Source organism: Perognathus longimembris, chromosome 12 (genome assembly GCF_023159225.1).
Source record: "Perognathus longimembris pacificus isolate PPM17 chromosome 12, ASM2315922v1, whole genome shotgun sequence".
NCBI classification, from domain to species: Eukaryota; Metazoa; Chordata; class Mammalia; order Rodentia; family Heteromyidae; genus Perognathus; species Perognathus longimembris.
The window spans coordinates 57,971,133-57,992,186 of NC_063172.1; the positions used below are offsets into that span (position 1 = coordinate 57,971,133).

At 40.9% G+C, this 21,054-nt stretch overlaps 1 protein-coding gene across 1 annotated transcript; it reads right to left on the reverse strand.

The window, feature by feature from the left end:
• Positions 1–4,199: 4,199 nt before the first annotated feature.
• Positions 4,200–19,078, reverse strand: LOC125360474 (short-chain dehydrogenase/reductase family 16C member 6-like). The gene is made up of 6 exons (XM_048358436.1): positions 18,484–19,078; positions 15,796–15,927; positions 9,914–10,013; positions 9,409–9,553; positions 6,670–6,795; positions 4,200–4,516 (listed from the first exon to the last, which is right to left on the reverse strand). The coding sequence occupies exons 1-6, from the start codon at positions 18,802–18,804 to the stop codon at positions 4,390–4,392; spliced, it is 951 nt and encodes a 316-aa protein (XP_048214393.1). The 5' UTR covers positions 18,805–19,078; the 3' UTR covers positions 4,200–4,389.
• Between the last annotated feature and the right edge of the window lie 1,976 nt (positions 19,079–21,054).

The window sequence follows — 21,054 nt, forward strand, 5'->3', positions numbered from 1 at the left end:
TCAGACTACAGGAGAGAAAACAAACAACAAAAAAGTGGCTGTTTTTAACTTTTTTGTTTTTGTTTTTGCTTTTTGGCCGTCCTGGGGCTTGGACTCAGGGCCTGAGCACCATCCCTGGCTTCTTCCCGCTCAAGGCTAGCACTCTGCCACCTGAGCCACAGCGACCCTTCTGGCCGTTTTCCATATACGTGGTGCTGGGGAATTGAACCGAGAGCTTCATGTGTAGGAGGCAAGCACTCTTGCCACTAGGCCATATTCCCAGCCCAAGTGGCTGTTTTTAAAGAGACTCCTGAGAGGCAAAAAAACCCAGTGCCTCAAGCTTTCTAAAGGTTAATATAAATGCAAATTCAAGCAGCATAAGTGCTACTAGGTCAGTAAAAAGCTTTAAAACAATCCGGAATAGGTTCCTGGATATAAAAAATGGTAAGGAAAATTATCTTAAATGTTTGTTTCAAACTGGAAAAAGGAAAATTAGGACTGTAAGAGTTGCAGGAGAGAAAGTTGATTACTGAACTGCCGGCCTGTGGCGAGATGATGCATGGCCGCAGAGAAGGGGCGAAGTTTGTGGACCTATCAAGAGCTAGCTAAAGGCCTACACGGTTGACTCAGGCATTGTTAAGGTCACCAGAGATTAGGTAGCTAAGAAAATGCTTGTGCAAGCCAAAGTGCTGGTAAGCTACACTGTAGCTCAACTGTCTATGCAGTTGTTCAAGTTAAATATTATATGCGCTTTCCAGTCTGGAGTATGTATTACTCCTAAAGACATCTGGTCCTGACAACCCCTTGGTAACATAGGCTAAGGTTTTAGGTCCCTGGCTAGGAAGGGTCAGCATCCCTGAGTCAGCCTGAAGAAGTTATACAAGATGAATCTTCACCCATCGATGCTCCTTAAGATCAAGAGACACCACAAGGAAAAAAGTCACCTAAAGCCCAGGGAAATAGAGGGGCAGATCTGGCAGCCAGGGAGGCGGCCCTAGAAGCAGTGGGGCCCCCCAGATCCTGGTGATGATGTCAGAACCAGATCTGCTTCCCAAGGTCCCCTATGAGAGAGGGAATGGGCAAAGCAGTTGTGACCTGAGTAAGAAAAAAAGCAGGTTGGCTGGTGGTGCCAACAGCACTGGGAAAACAACTGGTGGCTCAACACCACCAGACTCTCAAACTAAGAGATGTCCCTGGGGCAGAAATTACTAATCACTCCTTTCTCCAGTGGTTACATGCCCTCTAGTCTGCTCAGAAGGCTATTCACCTAGGAGGTCAGAGGAACAGAACCCCAGCCTGCACTTGGGTCGATTCACTAGTTCCAACCAGGAGACTTGGGCGTGGGTAAGAAGAATTTGGCTTGGACTTTGGGACCCACCTGTAAAGGACCTTCTCCTGTGATCCTTACCACACCAAAGGTGGTGTAAGTTGCGGGTGTTTTCCTTTGGATATGCAGCTAAATGAAGTGGAAGATAAAGAAGAAAGATGGACCATTTTCCAAACGTCTGAGCCACTCAGATGGAAATGGGCCTCTTGATTGTGTTTTCACTAGTATTCCTTCTTCTCCTCAAGGGACAGGCATGTAGCAATCACCATCCGCAGATACGAGATTGGCAGATCAGGAAGACGGGATGGGAGACCCGTTGCAAATGTAACTACCACTAGTCTGCCCATATTTGAAGTAGATCTTTGCTTCCTCATAACATTCACACATGGTCAGGGAGTGTCCAGATTGCAAGATTGCTGGGGAGACTGCATAGAAAAAAGTCTTCAAGCCCTTTCATTTTATGTCTGTCCGGTGACTGTGGGGCCTTTCTGTCAGGAAGACGGCCACTTCCATGTTAGCTGAGAATGCTAAACAGAGGCTTTATGGAAGCATGTAGATTCATGCTCTATGAAAACATCCATGTTCTTTGAAAAAGACCACCTAAGACCTGCTGCACTGGCAACTACATTCCCATGGTCATCAAAGTTCTAACCTGGGATGGAGTAGGTAAGCACTCTTGGGACACAGGTAGGACCTGGAAAATAAGACTATATGTAATGGGCAAAGACCTGGGAGATAGATTCACTTTACAAAGAAGGGTTCCTTCCTAGAACACTTGACCCATAGGCCCAAATAGCCACCTTTATCTGCCTGCCCCAGAAGGACCTAAAGTTCCCCAACAACTCCCTGTTTTGGTGACCCCAGGTGCATTTGCATCTGTTAGGGCGACACCAGTCGCCCCAACCCCAAACCCCAAGGCTAGTTTTTCAACGTTGAGAGGTCCATCTGGTCCTAAATCATTCTAGCCCAAGCCTAGGTCAAGACTGTTGGCTGTGTTTGGATCTGTGACCTCCCTACTACATAGGGGTTGGGACTAACCAGACCCCCCCCCCCACACTCCTGTTAAAAATCAATTAGGTTGTAATTGGAATCATCGCTAAAGCATCCTGGGAGATCTACAAGGTCAAGGAACCTGTGTTGTCTCATCCAAACATAACCTAAAGAAATCTCCCTGCACAGATACCTGCTATGCTACCCTGCATACATCAAATGCAACAAATCAAAGAGACCGCCTGCTTGGCACGCACACATGCGTTTAGCCTCTGATTTCTTAGAAAGCCAAGCAGGGGGAGCATTTTGTGTATTGGCCCAAGTCATTCCTCAAGTACACATTTACAGTGGGGAAGAAGGACGAACCCATCATAACCTAGATGCAGGACTTGAAGGGCCTTCTGGTGGGAGCAGGGAGTGCTGGCACAGCAGCTGTTGGGCATCTGCATTAGTCATAGGAGACAACAGCTTCAGGGAACTAAATGCTTAAATAAATAAGCATTTAGGACATTTAGAAAAGTCCTCTCCCAACTAGAGAGCCCAGTAGATTCTTTAGCTGAGGTGGTCCTTCAGAACCACTGAAGAATGGACCTCATCTTCATGAAACAAGGTGAGCTCTGCATGGCCCTGGGGGAGAACTGTTGCTTTCATGCTAATCAGCTGGGAGTCTTTAGAGAAAGCTTTGCTCTAGGTAGAAGTAACTTGATAGAGAGAGAAGACATAAATCTGACAATTCGTATCAGTCCATGTTGACCTGGTCTCCTTGGCTTACTAACTTAATCACGGCTGGAACAGGCCCTTTGGCCCTGTTGCTCCTAGCTTTTGCAGTTAGGCCATATTTGATGAACTGCACTACCAATTATATTAGGAAAAGAGTAAATCCAGTAAAGCTAATGTTCATAAGAAGTAATTATGACCCCTTGCCCAGTGTGAGTTGACAATTTGACTCATTCCCATAGAACCAGTGGGGAAAATGTAATAGGGCTTGTCAAAACTCACTCTTAGGGGCTGGGGATATAGCCTAGTGGCAAGAGTGCCTGCCTCGGATACACGAGGCTCTAGGTTCGATTCCCCAGCACCACATATACAGAAAACGGCCAGAAGCGGCGCTGTGGCTCAAGTGGCAGAGTGCTAGCCTTGAGCGGGAAGAAGCCAGGGACAGTGCTCAGGCCCTGAGTCCAAGCCCCAGGACTGGCCAAAAAAAAAAAAAAAAAAAAAAAATCAAAAACTCACTCTTAGAATTTACTCTTAACTTCTGTAACTCCATTTTGCTTTTGTGACTCCATCTGAAAGACAGGACTGCACTCCACCCATGAAACTAATTCCTTATGGTTTGACATTTAAAGATATATGTATTCCATTGTCCACTGTTTCATTGGTCTCCAGGTAATGATCATAGAGATAATCACAGAAACAGTCATTTCGCCCTCATTTGATGCTTGCTTACAGCATTGTTTTAGCTTCTATAACTTGGATCTGTAGGAAAGAACCATTAGGGACTTTCCACCCTGGAGCAAATAAAGTTGTAAACTTTTTCTGCAAAGCAACCCTGTGAATAGGTTTGCTGCTGCACTTGGGGGTATCCCGAAGCCCCAGTGTAGTTCTGGCTGGTAATAATGACTTTCTAATTGGTTGTACTCTGTGTTTGTGGGGTCTCTCCTGGTGGTCTTCCCCACAACACACCTGAGTTGCTGGATTATAGGCAATTCCCACAAGGTGTAGCACACTGGTAGACTGGCAGCTTCAACAATTCTGTTGTTGTTGTTGTTGTCTGGCTTGAACCCAGGGCCTGGGCACTGTCCCTGAGCAATTTTTGCTCAAGGCTAGCACTCTACCACTTGGAGCCACAACACCATTTCTGGTTTTCTGGTGGTTAATTAGAGATAAGAGTCTCACAGACTTTGCTGTCTGGGCTGGCTTTGAACAGTGATCCTCAGATCTCAGACTCCTGAGTAGCTAGGATTCCAGGGGTGAGCCACCAGCACCTTTCTTCAGTGATTCTTTATACACTGCAGTGATTTCAGTGTTAGGAGGAATTCCAAATAATCTTTCATTTAATACTTTTTATTTGATTCCCACTTTCGAGGCTTGAGCTATTGGTGTTTCTCCTCAGTTTTAGGCTGAAGTGTATTTGGTTTCATTCGTCCTTTGAAAGAAGCCATGAAAGTCTCCCCTCCAAGGTATTTAACCATGGCAAGTGTCATTTTTGGAGCCATTAAGCTAGAGAAAAACATAGAACAAGTTACAGTCCTTTGAGTAGTCAAAGTGATGGCTTCTCAGAGATGGAGTGCAAGTTCCACTTTGGTGGTCTGAATTGTGTGGCACTTACGGGGAATGATCCCAGAGGGCACTACTGTGTCCCAGCTGAGGGCCAGGTGGTCCTCAGCCCCAATGACTATGATCTTTGACATCCCTTTAGAACCATTTGATACATGCTCATCCTTCTTGGACAGTCCAATTGGCCCCTCATTTAATGCACATATTTTTTATAGACTAAGAAACAGTAGTGAAAACTAGGAAGAAAACCAGACCAATTAAGAAGACTACATATAGGTTAGTAATGAGGAAGCGATTCCAACCCCTAGTTTTAAATGTAGTCTTATTTCAATGCACACCTGGAACTGGGAATCGTTGCATCAGTTCCTGATGGTAGAGGCTATGGTTGCCAATCATTTCTACATATTTCAGCCCTGTTCTCCTCAACCCAACTCGACAAACATGATTTCCACGCTTATTATATGCTAGGACCTATTCTAAGCAGGGGCAGGGAGAAGGAGACATTCAGAAAATCCTTTCTTCCTGCAAGGAGCATACAAACTGGCTAGTTACCTATGTCCCGTGATGGGTTCATGCAGTGGAGACCTCTGTCCTACCTGAGAAATCAGGCCAGCTATAGAAGCATGGAATATCCTGGTAGATGTACATAGTACAGAAAGCACTTTGTCAATAATATAATGCTAAATATTCTGTGCCATGATGTCACAGGTGGGAAATTCCACACCGAATCTCATGTGACAGGTCATAACCAAAATGCAGGTGGCATTGAACAGAGTACATAATATTGCTTCCAGTTTAAGCGTGTGAGGTATGTGGGAAACAAATGAATTTAATTATGTAAACATTATGTAAAAGCATGCGGTCATTATGTAAATGATATGCAACACACCCCCAAATCGGAAAAGATTTCACATTCAGAACACTTCTGGCCCTAAGCATTTTGGGTAAGGGAAGGCAGCCTGTTTGTGAAAAAAGTTTCAGCTCTGTAAGCAGGATGGAAACTTTGGTTTGAAATTTTATTCCAGCATATTTTAGCTGCTTAGCCAGGCAAAAAGCCACTTATTCTTTTTAGATCTGGTTTTTTCTTAAATGTGGTATTATTCGTATGAGGCTTTCAGTGCAGTAGTTGGGACATGGTAGGTTCTCCGTAAGGGTTAAATGTGAACCGGGGCAGAATCTATGCATAAATATCCCAGATCTCATTGCATGGGCATTTAGGAAGTTCAATTAAATGCTGAATTTTTTGTCGGTTATGGGGCTTGAATTGTGCACCTGAGCACTGTCCCTGAGCTCTTTTCTTAAGGTTAGTGCTCCACCACTTTGAGCCACAGCTGCACTTCCAGTTTTCCAATGGTTACTGGGAGATAAAAGTCTCATAGTTTTTCCTGCTGGGTCTGGCTTCGAACCTTGATCTTCAGATCTCAGCCTCCTGAGTGGCTAAGATTACAGGTGCAAGCCATCAGTGCCCAGCCTGAAATGTTTAATTTTTGACAACTAATGTCTAGTGTTCTTTCCAGAAACATTTAGACTTTTCTCTCTTTTTTTTTTAAAAAAACAAAACAGAATTAATGAAGTTAAACAATTACTTAAAACCCAAAAGAAACTTGTGTGGTAGATCACACATGTAATCACAGCACTTCAGATCCCAGTGCAGGACGACTAGAGTTTGAAGCCTGTCTCTGCCACATAGTGAGGTTGATGGCAGCACAAATGATTATACAGCACAATTCTCCAAATCAACCCCCCGTCTCCAAACAAGACCAAAACAAACCCCCACCAAACCAATAAAATGAACAACCCCTAAACAACAATACAAACCCCCAAACCTTCCAATGAATTCGAGCTATTTGTTTTGTCTCTGTGTTGGATCAGCAAGGCCTTGCTCTGCAAGGTCTAAACAGTTGCTAAGGTTTGCCAATGTTTGAAGTAACCAACACAGCTATTAATATGCCAATAAATTGTCCTTGTACTATTGAAGTTCTCCCTTCTTATCCTTAAGAAAAAGCAGCACAGTTACTTTCTGGATCAAAGAATAGCAGTGATTGAACATTTGGTTCACAAGTAACTTAAAGGATATTGAATCATTATTAACTTACTGTTTAAGATACAACATAAAATCTGCCACTTTGGGTAAAGTGCAGTAAACCTTTTCCTCTAAAATAGCATCAATAATCTTTTGGGCTACATACTTCTGCTCCAGTATAGGTAACAGGAAAGGATACCTGGAATGACAAAAATTACATGATAAAAGCGGTATTTTTGTCATCATGACCACTGATTGTCACACATGGATATATTCTGGTAATATGCAGCTGTAAACTGAACCAATATTAGTGGATATTATTGATCTGTGTTTTACATTTCCCTTGTGGTTTTTATTTTCTGGTTTCAGCATCAAGGTAATAGTTCCTTCATCAGGAGAGTTGGAAAGTGTTCATTCCTTATCTAATTTTTGGAAGAGTTTCCAAAAAATTGATGTTTAATTCCTTTTCAGACTTCAGATAGAATTTCTCAGGAAGCTGTCCAGATGTGGAATTATTGTGTGTGAATTTTTTAGATTACTGATTGAACATTTCACTTCTATTTATGATTTCCTTTGTAAGTAGATTAACTCAGGTATATGTCCCCAGGAATTTTTCAATCCCATCACAATCAAGTTTGTTGGCTTATGAGTATTCTTATTTGTTATTATTAGTTTTCTTTTTGTAGTATTAATGTCCTTTTATTCTTGATTTCACTAGCTTGAGTGTTTTCTTTTTACTTTTGTTTGTCATTCTACCTGGTTTCATTAATTTTGTCAAACTTTTCAAAGAACTAGCTTTTAGATGTATTGATTTTTCTCTGGTTTCCCATTCTCTATTCACTTATGTTGTAATCTATGTCCTTTGTAATCTACATCTCATATCATACCCAGCCTTTAAGCCTCCCCTGTGCTATAACCTTTTCCCTCTCACCCTGGTTGCTGACTGGTTGTGGTATCCTTTCCAATAGTCCGTTTACTGGTCTTACCTGAGTAAACTCGGGTGCTGGGCTGGGAATGAGAGAAGCCTGTAGCTGAGACTTTGACCTCCACTTGGTTGAGGGTGGAGGTCTTCTCTCACTACCTCTGACTATCTCATCTAAATTGACCCCCACTGACCTTGGTAGAGGATGTTAGGAACTAGTGCTGCCATCTACCTGCCACCACCATCTTGGATAGGATTTCCATAATTCAGAGGCTGGGGAGCTGTTGGTATCAACTCTCTTAATTTATATTAATCTTTTAATTTAGGAAGCTTGGGGAGGCAGTACCAGATACATAGCTGCTGAGTCAACTGAAGATTTTATATCTACAATCTCTTCTAGAAAAAAAGAATTGAGCTCCTCACCACTAGCCCCACTCGAGATCTTCCCTACTCAGTGGAGTTGGATAAAGAGGCAGTACTCCATGGATCAGACCAGTCACTCAATAGAGATCTTCTACCACACAAAGATAGGATCTTCCAGTGCTGCTGCTGTCAAACTTCACAGTGGCTCTTTTCCCCTTTGATTGCTGAGGGGAAGTGGAGCGGCAACTTTGTTGCCATGTTCAATCAAGCAGCTATTCCACAAGGCATGGGTGTAACACTGTGTTCAAATGCCATGGCCTCCCAGTGTGCTTACTGAGATCTCACAGGTTTTGTTACATAACCTTTCTTGATTTGGGTGTGCTCATTGATAAATCTCCAGAGATTTTAATTAATTGTAAATTTTGATCTGGTCAGTATCTAGACTACACAGAGAGTCACTTTGGTAGAAAATTTCCCCCTCTATGTGCCCTCAAAATCTACCTATTTTTGGAAATTTGCTTAATTTCACAGCATTAGTGAACTCTAAAACCCTATTATCTTTTGCCAGTTTTTTTGTTGGTTGTCTCTATTCCCTACAGATGCGGCTGGTATATATCCTGGATCATGTCAGGTCATTTTCTAACCATTGAAATGATCACACAAGTCCTATTAATTACATACTTCTAGAATTATACACTTCATATACTCTACTTTTTGTAAAAACACTCACACTTCATTTACTTTAAACTTTTCTAGATAAACTTAACACATATAAAGTATCGCTTTGCAATCCTTCCCATATAGATTAGATTTAAGATATTTTATCTTTCGTGCTATTTGTGCTGCTTTTCAGGAAAGAAATGATCATCTTGCCAGGTGCTGATGGCTCATGTCTATAATCCTAGCTACTCAGGAGGCTGAGATCTGAGTCAGTTCAAAGCCAGCCTGGACAGAAAAGTACTCTTATCTCCAATTAACCACTAGGTTGGAGAGTGCTAGTCTTGAGATAAAGAGCTCAGAGACTGTATCCAGGTCCTGAGTTCAGGGTCCACACACACTCACAAAAAAAGCTCCAAAATGTTAAATATTTGAAAAAGTTTTCTTTATCTGACTCTCTATTATATTTTTCTGTTGGGATGAGCATTTCAGGTATATTTTCAGCAAAAATTCATAATTATATTATCTTTAAAGTAAATACATTTGTTAACTTCATTTGCATTGAAAAAAATGTTGGTTCTTTTGAAACAAGTTGCACAATGGAACTTCCCGCTGACCTGAAATTTGCAATCACAGCCCAGATTGGCTTTAAACCAAAGGTCCTCTAATCTCAGCCTCTTGAGAGTGTTGGGATTATAGGTATGTGCCCCAAGTCCTGGCTCATATATAATTTTTTTTTAATCAGATGAGGCATTTAAATTATTTCTTTAATTTTACTGTTCATATTTCAAGCCTTCAAAATGGCCAGATGATAATTGGAATTTGTTAGAAAAGTATTGAAAGAGAAGATTACTAAAGGAGTTTACTTACTTGGATACACAACCATCAAACATTCCAGTTTTGATAAGATAAGGACAAATAATGGTGGTTTTAATGTTAGTTTTCTTTATCAGATTTAATTCAAAGAAGAGTGATTCAGCAAAACCAAAGGCTGCAAATTTAGTTGCCGAATAATCTGAAACAAAGTATGGAATTGTTATAATAGAGCTTTACAAGTTATTTTTTGGAATTTTTTTTAATCTTCTTTTATTTCTCTAGTTTAAAGTCATTCATGTGGCCAAATGCCCACTCTTACATCCCTCTAATATATACCAAATGAAAAGGTAGAAATCATTTCATTCCTTCTTAACACAAAAACAAATACTCCTCTTGCTAAAAGAGGAAAATCTCTTTCCTTATATTGCTATTATAGATAGGGCTATAGAAAGGAAAACTGACATTATTAATAGAGCTACATGTTCTCCTTGGTGCAGGAAGAGCTTCTCTCTATCTAATTTCTGGAGGAAAGCAAAAACCCACCAAATGAAGTCCTCACCTGTTAACCCATTAATTCCAATTATTCCTGCTACACTTGAAATGCAGACCAAGTGACCATGGTTAGCCTCAATCATGGCAGGGAGGAAGGCCTTGCAAGTCTAAAAGACATAAAGTACAGTTATTATTCCATTACGTCTTTATTTTTAATAAATACTTGGGAACTTACCAATTCATTTCACAAATACCTAATTAACCCCTACGATATATTTCTGTGGCAGTACAAAAGTAGGAACTAAATAGCTGCAGTACTCAAGGACTTTAGAGCTTATTGTGTTTTAATTTATAAGAACTATTATATGATTTTTTTTTCTTTTGATGTAAAGTGTACTAATTGAATCAAATGAGCTTTTTACACTTACAGTTAACTAAAAAAATCTTAGCACTTAATTTTTCTAATACATAGAGCTCTTTCTGCAATTTTTGTTTGTATTTAATTGCACTTAACTGCTAGACTTTATATAATAAAGATTTGCCCTCACCCTCCTGGGTTAAGGGAATGGGATGTAGTGCTTGAGAAAACTAGCCCTGGTAAGTAAAGTTCTTTGAATTGCCTGCTATGACAGATATATTCTGACCTATTTTGGTCACTTTTTAAAACTTCATTTTTCCATCCTCACCAAGATACTATTACAACCCTATGCCAGAAAAATTCCTAGTTCTATTATTTATGTGCCTCATATGTGATCTTAGGAAAAATTTCCATTCTTCCTTCTCCCAATATCAATTTTTTTTCTTTCTTTTGGCCAGTCCTGGGCCTTGAACTCAGGGCCTGAGCACTGTCCCTGGCTTCTTTTTGCTCAAGGCTAGCACTCTGCCACTTGAGCCACAGCGCCACTTCTGGCCGTTTTCTGTGTATGTGGTGCTGGGGAATCAAACCCAGGGCCTCATGAATACAAGGCAAGCACTCTTGCCACTAGGCCATATCCCCAGCCCCTCAATTTCTTTTTTCTAAACCCTGTTTATAAATACTTATCCAATCCTTTCAACAAGGAAGAACTAATTGCAAGATTTTCATCAAAATAGCACATCTTCCAACAAGTTTGTCTGAAGGTACTCTATCTCTCTGTGGCAATGTGACTTTGACTAGTAATGGTTAAGGTCATGACATGAAAACTTAGAGGTGAACATGCAAATCTAGATGGGTATGCACTTTTTTCTTAATAGAAAAGATGAAGCAAAGGTGAAGAATTGTACCAGCTAATTTCAGCATTCTTTTGCCATGACTGTAAAACCAAAATGTTTCGTATCATCATGTTGTCAATTATGTCATTCTGATGTTCTCTCATACAAGAAGAGTTCAGTAAAACTTTGATAATAACCATCATCAATATACAAAGTACAACCTAAACCTTGTCAGCATTTCACTCTCATGTTTTTAGATAGGTGCTCACTTACAGAGAGCAGTCACGGGATCAAAATAGCATCTTTACCAAATCATCTTGTCTTCATCACCCTTGTTCTATAGCTGTTGAGCAAATTTTGGCTGAGTTTCTGCTTGGATGCTGAGCGTTTTTTCCTCCCTCCCTCCCTCCCTCCCTCCCTCCCTCCCTCCCTCCCTCCCTCCCTCCCTCCCTCCCTTCTTTCTTTCTCTCTCTTTCTTTCTCTCCCTTCCTTCCTTCCTTCCTTCCTTCCTTCCTTCCTTCCTTCCTTCCTTCTTTCCTTCCTTCCTTCCTTCCTTCCTTCCTTCCTTCCTTCCTTCCTTCCTTCCTTCCTTCCTTCCTTCCTTCCTTCCTTCCTTCCTCTCTTTGTTTTCTTTCTCTCTTTCCTTCTTTCTGTTGATAGTGGGGCTTGAACTCAGGGCCTGGGTACTATCCATGAACATTTTTGCTCAAGGCTAGCACTCTACCACTTTGAGCCACAGCTCAAAGTTAATTGGAGATAAAGGGTCTCGTGGGCATTTCTTCCCAAGATAGCTTTGAACCATGATCCTCAGATTTCAGCTTCCTGAGTAGCTAGGATTAGAGGAGTGAGCTACTGGCTCCTGGCGCAAATTTTTCTTTTAAAGCATATTTTGTAGTTGAATTGATCATAGAAACCTATCATTCATGCACACCAGATGGATATTTACAACTAAAGGAAGTTAAAAGAATACAAATAAATGTTCAGTTAATAATTACTTATCAAGGATGTATTTTGGCTTGTATTTTTAGCACCTTGGAAATTAACAGGGAATACATATGGATTCAGGGTTACACCTTATCCATAATCAAAGTAAAATTGCACACAAGGCAAACTTACTTAATAACCAATGTTTGTGCATCGATTGGGGGGTCTTTTTCATGGTTTTATCATTTGTGAGATGATTGCAATGAAGTTTCAAATCCACTTGATTTTATTGTTACATTTATGTGACTTAAAAAGTTAATGGAAGAACCTAATAAATTAACTTCTTGTTTTTTCTCTCATTGATTCATGCATCAGAGAGCTCATTCCTGTTTCTACAATACATTTCAGATCATGAAGAATGCAAGTATGTATTCAGTTAAATGAATTGCAACTAATGGTGGCTTTCCTATAGAAATGATTGATGGTGGTAAACTTCAGGTACTACCATAGAATATATCTCCTTGGATCCCCACATTGTCTTCTATAAGCTATCAATTTCTTCTCCTTGGTAACCTTTTAACATTACCAGTAATTGTGTTGCTTTGAAATGTTTACTAATAACTTCAAGATTTGGGAATTATATCAAGGTTGATAAATTGATCAGAAATCTTTACTTATCTGTAAGTTTTTTAAAAAGCTTAAAATTTATGAAGTGGTGCTGTGGATCAAGTGGTAGAATGTTAGCCTTGAGCTGAAGAGCTCAGGGACAGGGCCCAGGCCCAGAGTTCAAACCCCATGACTGACAAAAAAAAAAGCTTAAAATTCAGAGAGAACAAGTATTGAGTCACCAATGACAGTTCTGACTTGCTTTTGTAAAGCTTCAATTGAGATGGCAAGTTCAATGTCGAATAGATTATCTTTTGTTGGTGTGTGTGTGTGGGGGGGTGTTCCTGGGGCTTGAATTCAGGGCCTGGGTGCTGTCCCTGAGCTCTTTGTGCTCAAGATTGGCACTCTACCACTTGAACCACAGCTCCACTTCCAGCTTTCTAGTGGTTAACTGAAGATAAGAATCTCGTCGCCTTTCTTGCCCAGACTGGCTTTAAATCTTTTTTTTTTTTTTTTTTGGCCAGTCCTGGGCCTTGGACTCAGGGCCTGAGCACTGTCCCTGGCTTCTTCCCGCTCAAGGCTAGCACTCTGCCACTTGAGTCACAGCGCCGCTTCTGGCCGTTTTCTGTATATGTGGTGCTGGGGAATTGAACCTAGAGCCTCGTGTATCCGAGGCAGGCACTCTTGCCACTAGGCTATATCCCCAGCCCCATGGCTTTAAATCTTGATCCTCAAATCTTAACTTCCTTCATACCTAGCATTACAGGCAAGAGCTACCAGCATTCAGCTTGCTTGGGGCACATCTCAAGTGACAGAACTATCCAAGCTAATGCCTTAACTTAACATTAACCATTTGGCCATTAGCAGGAAGAGGGATGCTAGAAATGAAGTAGTTTTGGTTTCTCCATATTTCTTAAGTAGGTTAGCCTTGTTTTAGGACCTCCCCTGAGGAAATGTGGGAGAAAACTATCCAATAAAAAAGAGAAATTTGGCCTTTTCCTGTGTAAATATATTAATGTAGACATTTCATTAGATATTTGTGTGAATGGATAGAAAGGCTCAGCTGGTTTGTCAGTGTTTTATTGAAGTAATCAGCCAAAACTTTAAACTTTTACACCCTAAAATCACTTTCTGCTTTCTTTCATCTGACATTGCAAGTTATTGAAGTAGAAGTAAGAAGTCTCTAGTTTTCCTCATTTGCCTGAAGGCATCTTGACTACAGGCCAGACCCCATGTCTTGAAAAGACACAGTATAAGGGGCTGGGATGTAGCTCAGTGGCAAAGCGCTTGCCTCATAAGTGCAACGTACTGGGTTCAAACCCCAGTACCAAAAAACAAAAGACAAAAAAAAAAAGAAAGAAAAGATACAGTATAAATGGATGCACTCAACATTGTGCTATGACTTGGGATGTACTAGGAGTGGACTCATTGGTATTGAGTTTTCTGTGTGAAATAACATTTATGTGATAAGCAAATGGCTACATAAAAGCATAACTCAAGCCAGACTGAACAGAAGAGAATTAATTACAGAGTCATTTTCTTGATATTGGGAAAGGGATTGGTTTCAGGATCCCTCTCCTATACAACCTAACCTCCAGTATATTTTAAATCACCTTTATATGAATATCATGTATAATACAATGCTATGCCAACAGTTGTATTCATTAGGAAATAATTACAAAGTTCAGTAGAGGTACAATTACCTTTTTAAGTGTTGTCAATTTAAGTGTTGTTGATTTAATCAGTGGCTATTGATGGTGAATTCTGTAGGGCCACTTAATAAGATTAATGTTCTGCTTTTGATTTTCTTCTTGATCTAGTTCTAATTCTTTATTTAGTAAGATATACTTATGCAAGCTGAAATGAATGTCTTTTTGAACGAGGTCTTCTTTTGTTCAGGATATAATTAAAGAGCTTCAGAGAGCAACCAAAGTACTGGTGTGTCACATTTAAGAATGTAGGGCAAGCCTACTGGTGCAAAACAGTGGCTAGAGTTTATAGGTGGAACTGATAGATACAAGCTGCTTCCAGAGGGAACTGGATCCATATCTGTCCTGTAGCTCATGGTTACCTGAATCCATACCTGTTCTGACTCATGGCTAGTAAGGGAAGCCATTGCTTAGCAGGCCAGGCACTATAGTAGGTTTGAGAGAAGAAAATTTCTCACCGGAAGTACTGCAAGAAAAACCTGTGCAGACATAGTGCCTGAGTTTGATTTACTGGCTTAGAAAAAAAAAATACAACTTCTAAGAGAGACATGAATGTGGTATCTGATGTGTTCACTTATTGGCTGCTGTTATACTATCTAAGTCACACCTCCAGCCCCTAGACTCCTCCATTAGTAGTGTGAGTGGAGAGTCTTTTCACAATTTTCAGATAGAAATCAATTCCCTGACTTCAGAGGTCACTCAAAAGCACGTCTCTAAATGTGCTGACACAGACTAAGAAGGCTTGTGAGTGTTTATTGTACAGTTTTACTGTTAACTGTGTAAATGATTCAAAACCAGCAACTGACGGGCTGGGAATATGGCCTAGTGGCAAGAGTGCTTGCCTCCTACACATGAAGCTCTCGGTTCGATTCCCCAGCACCACATATACAGAAAACGGCCAGAAGGGGCGCTGTGGCTCAGGTGGCAGAGTGCTAGCCTTTAGCGGGAAGAGGTCAGAGAGAGGGCTCTGGCCCTGAGTTCAAGGCCCAGGACTAGCCAAAACAAAACAAAACAAAACAAAAAAACCAGCAACTGAGGCCACACACAATATAAAACTAGACCAGTGACTCTGAAAGTCCTAACAAGTGTGAAGGAACTCCCATGTGAAGCAGGAGAAACAAGACTTGTCCGAGAGAGAACATCTTGTGAGGAAGGGCTCTGGGGTTTAATCAGGACCTTGAGAGGACTGAATGTGTACAGAGGCAGATAGAGGACATTCCCATTGTCAAAATCAAGCTGCATTAGAGTAGGAAGATTTCTGAACTAGCCTAATAAAAATCTTGGGAGCAAAGTGGAATGGGTAGAGAAGAGGGAATTCCTTGCAAATTTGGAATAGGGAAAGACAAGGAAAAGTTAAACTCAGTGTGACAGGGTGATACTTATCTGGAATGAGACCCCCACAGTCTAATGGTGGAAAATTCACCAACTGCCCAGTGTATGGGCACGCTGGCCAGTTAGTTTTTTGTAGAAATACATGAGATTTTTCATACTCACGGAAAAGCAAGCAAGCAAGATTTACCCAGAAATGAGAGATGACATTGACGGCAAAAGATTTTTCTATCATATCATCTGGTGTGTCCAGAAAGGGCTTGCCTGTGACAATGCCGGCATTGTTAATGAGGATGGTCACATCGCCAACTTCTTCTCTCACCTGGCCAGAAGTGAGGCAAACATTCAATCCACTGAGGTGGTGCATTTAGATATTTACTTTCCCAAATCACTTACTTTCCCAAATCACTTGTTCCCCCCATCCCCATTTTATTTATGTTCAGACATGCAGTGCATAATAAGGGGTTCCCATGCTCTGGCCACCACTGAAATCTGCTACCAGAAACCAAGGACAGCCCCTAAATACTAGTGCCTCCCGGAATTACTCATATTAACTCATTATAAACCAGTTTGCGCACCGAGTGCTCTTTCTTGGGGAAACCACAATAAAGTCACTTGTCCATGGTGTCCACATTTGGCGTGCCATGGGGGCTCCCTCCGTGTTTCCCTTGGTGGCTCTTCCTGCTGCACCACGCCCTCCCCAGGGGGCTGGGAGAAAAGCAAAGCAGTGAGGCTCTGTCCTGGTCTCTTGATCTGCACATGGCGCACTGTTCACATGATTCGGGGTGGAAATGCCCCCTGCAGCTTACTCAGGGTTGATAGAGTATGTGACAACTACACAGTCTTTGCTGGTATCCTTAGAGTGTCTATCAACATTTGGCATGAAACTAAGAACAGATGCCAATGTATTCAAGCTAACAGGAAACTTGGCTTAAAAATGGGCTAACTGCTGGATACCAGAGGCTCACACCTGTAATCCTAGCTACACAGGAGGCTGAGGTCTGAGGATCAGGTTTTAGAGCCAGCCCTGGCAGGAGAGTCTGTGAAACTCTTATCTCAAATTAACCACCAAAAAGTCAGGAGTGGAGTTGTGGTTCAAGTGGTACAGTGCTAGCCTTGAACAAAACAGCTGATCATCAGCACTCAGGCCTAGAGTTCAACCCCCAGGATGGGTGTACACACACACACACACACACACACACATGCAGGTGTGTGTACACACACACCATGTGTTAATTGTCTTACCTTATGTTCCACACTATGTTTTCAGAATTTGATAATGATGGTATTGTTATGATTTCTTTCTTTCATTTCCTTTGTTTCTCTCTCTCACTCTCCCTTCCTTTTTTCCTTCCTTCCTTCCTTCCTTCCTTCCTTCCTTCCTTCCTTCCTTCCTTCCTTCCTTCCTCCCTCCCTCCCTTCCTCCCTCCCTCCCTCCCTCCCTCCCTCCCTCCCTCCCTCCCTTCCTTCCTTCCTTTTCTTCTCTCTTTCTTTGCTGATACTGGGGTTTGAACTCAGGGTCCTGGCACTGTCCCTTAAGATTTTTTGCTCAAGGCTGTGTTCTACCACTTGAACTGTAGCTTCACTTCTGGCTTTTTGGTGGTTAATTGGAGATAAGACTCTCAGGTCTTTCCTGATGGGGTTGGCTTCAAACTACAATCCTTAGATCTCAGCTTCCTGAGTAACTAAAATTATAAACATTATACTGTTGGAGGGGATGTGGCCAAAAGGGAACCCTACTTCATTGTTGGTGGGAATGTAAACTGGCACTCTGGCAAGCAGTATGGAGATTCCTCAAAAGGCTAAACATAGATCTCCCCTGTGACCCAGCAGTCCCACTTTTGGGCATCTACCCAAAAGACCACAAACAAGAACACACTAAAGCCACCAGCACAACAATGTTCATCACAGCACAATTTGTCATAGCTAGAATCTGGAACCAACCCAGATGCCCCTCCCTAGACGAATGGATCAGGAAAATGTGGTACATATACACAATGGAATTTTGTGCCTCTATCAGAAAGAATGACACTGCCCCATTTGTAAGGAAATGGAAGGACTTGGAAAAAATTATACTAAGTGAAGTGAGCCAGACCCAAAGAAGCATGGACTCTATGGTCTCCCTTATTGGGAATAATTAGCACAGGTTTAGGCAAGTCACAGCAGAGGATCACAAGAGCCCAATAGCTATACCCCTATGATCACATAAGATGATACTAAGTGAAATGAACTCCATGTTATGGAAACGATTGTTATATCACAGTTGTAACTACTTTCAACGTCCCATGTGTATCTGTAGCATCTGTAGCTTCTACTATTGATGATGTTCATGTATCACCTTCCTGTGGTTGTATCTACACTATCTCTGTAATCTTATCTGAGTATATTGGAAACTGTGTATACTGGTATTAGAACTAGGAAATTGAAAGGGAATACCAAAATCAAGAGACACAGGGTAAAAAAAGACAAACAACTACAAAAGCAATACTTGCAAAACTGTTTGGCGTAAGTGAACTGAACACCTCATGGGGGGAAAGGGAAAGGGGGAGGAGGATGGGGGGTATGAGGGACGAGGTAACAAACAGTACAAGAAATGTATCCAATGCCTAATGTATGAAACTGTAGACTCTCTTTACATCAGTTTTATAATACAAAATTGAAAAAAGTAAATACATATAACATACTTTAAATGCTTACTATATTAATTATAAAATTATACACATGAGTCACTGGTGCCCAGCTTAGAGGACACGCTTTCTGACATGTAAAATCAAAATGAAGACACACAGAGATGTTGGGGGAAGCTTCTCACATCTTATTTTTATAAAAGTGAATACTGGATGCAGTATTTGGGGGCACTGAACACCTGTCAGCTTACCTGAGCAGCAACTTTGTAGACTTCTTGCCTTTTGCTACAGTCACAGGTATAGGCAAAGACTTTCACATCACCCTTCTCTTTGACTAGTCGACACGTCTCCATATTGCCTTCTTCATTAATGTCCCACAGAACTACAATGGATCCCAAGGTGGCAAAATGGATGGCCAATTCTCTCCCAAGTCCACTTCCACCTCCTGTTATAAGGACAATCTCTCCAGCAACATCTTTTCTTTTCAGGGGAATTATCTTAAAAATGAAAGCTTCTGAAAAGTAGTACAGACATTTTCCCAAAAACTGGATGGTATCCACTATCACATACATGCTGAGTAAAGAAAGCAATATTTTGTAAGTAAAATGGTAGGTTTAAGGTAGTAAGTTCATTCCATTACAACTGCAGTCCAAATGAATAATTTAGTAGGGCAGTTTATCTTTTTCCATTTTAAGATAATTATTATAAAGGTGATGTGTGGTGGGGTTAAAGTGTCATTGTCAGATAATGAGAACATTTCTTTCTGGATAAGGTTACCCCTTCCTCCACTCTCATCCAGTTTCCCCTCTCATTCCTGCCCACAAGTTGTATAGTTCATTTTCAACATAGTGTCTACTGAGGATCAATTTATTTTTGAGATGATGTTTCTCCAAGATACATCTATCTATCTATCTATCTATCTCTATAAATTTATAGAACTATGGATATGTGTCTCTCTATCTCTATATAAGATTTAGCAACAAATGCTAAAGAAGTATTTTAAGGTGAGGCAAGCAAAAGTTGAATTGAAGCAAGGAAATTGCATATCTCTTCCATTAGCCCATTTGAATTCATTGAGAATTCTCATTCTATCCTAAAAGGTTTTATCCTTAGAACATTTTAAAGACCTCCACTTACCTTAATGTTCTTTAAGAGTTAATGCGGATTTCAAGTTTCCAACCAGGAAAGACAGGTAGCTTTAGAACACTCGCTTGTTTTCCAAGTTATATAGGCCTCTCTGGGCACAGGCACAGGTGTTAGCTATTATGTAGTTTGATCTCTTAGTGAGGAAATAAAACCATTATCTTCTCATCTACTAAAAACAAATACAGGAACAATGGAAAAGGTTTCTGGGCCAAATAATTTTTATGTGGACAGAAAGTGAGTATAGGATTTTCCTCCTATCTTCTCTGTATAAGAAAGATATGTGGCTGGACTGGGATATGGCCTAGTGGTAAAGTGCTCACCTCAAGAAAGACTTGTGGCTTGATTTCGAAAGAAATTCAAATAGCTTATAATGATAATCATTAAAATGTAGCAATATATTGGTCTGTCTATTTGTCTGTCAATCATCTCTTTTTCTATCTATATCTGTCTGTCTGTCTGTATCTCTCTGTCTCTCTCTCACTCTCTCTCTCTCTCATCTATCTATCTGTATGGGTGACAGTTCTGGGGCTACAACTTGGGGTCTTGAATTCTTGGTACTCTACCACTTGAGCCATATTAAGCCTTTTAATGGTTAGTTGGAAATAAAAATCTTGGGAATTTTTCTGCTGGGCTGGTTTCAAACCATGATCTTTAGATCTCAGCCTCCTGGGTAGCTAGGATTACAGGCATAGGCTACCAGTGCCTAGGAAATTTTACTAATGCATTAGTTATGCTTGGGGACCACTTGGAGGACAAAATTTTTAATAGTTTTGAATCATGTGTTGTCTAAATGATCACTAAACAAAGAAACCACTGAAGGCATTTCGTTTTAGAATAAAGGAGAAAAATATACTGGAACTATAGGAGAGCTCATCAGAAAGATTACTGCTCCCAAGAGGGTGTGTTGGCAGTTGGGACACCTATGAAATGGTAGATTGGGAAAAAGTTGGTCCAGTGCCAAACAGCTCTCTCTGGCTGCCTTAGTTTTATTTACGCCTAGACTCGTCCTATAAGAATGAGGGTCATATGGAGATGTGTCTCTCCAGAAGTTGCGTCTTTTATAAACTAGAAGTGTGATTGGAATCCAAGTTTGATTCCAGAAACCCTCTTCTGCTGACCAGTCTTCAAGGAAGTTGCCTGGATTACTTAGTTAACTGATCTTTGAATCACAAGAATTTTCCTTCCATTTTCAGGTATGTGCTTCATGCTTTCGGTTCAAAGATCCCTTCTGAGAATGAAGTTGGTCAACACAAATGTCACACAAACCTTATAAGCAGAATGAATGGGATTCAGATTTGGAAGCATGGATTCAAGGACTGGCCTTGGTGCTAGTTGGTGAACAACTTACCAACCTTTTGTCTACCATCACCGAAATGAGAATACTATGTTCTTCCAAGGACACCATACAAACATAGTCAAATTTAAAAAAAGAAGCAAGCAGTTTGTAAATTGAAAAATGCTAGCAACCATTAGTTTTTGTCTCTTCACCAAAGCCTCTTTGACGATGACAGTTGGCATCGGTAGAGATGCTCACTCTCCAAGTCTGGAAAGCTTTTCTTTGTGGTTTAGGGCTGTGTCTCAATCATGAAACTGCTGAAGGGGACTTTCAGAAGGGTTTGAAGCTTGCACCAGAGATAACAGAAGTCACATTCTCAATGTTCACTGTTGGCAAGTGT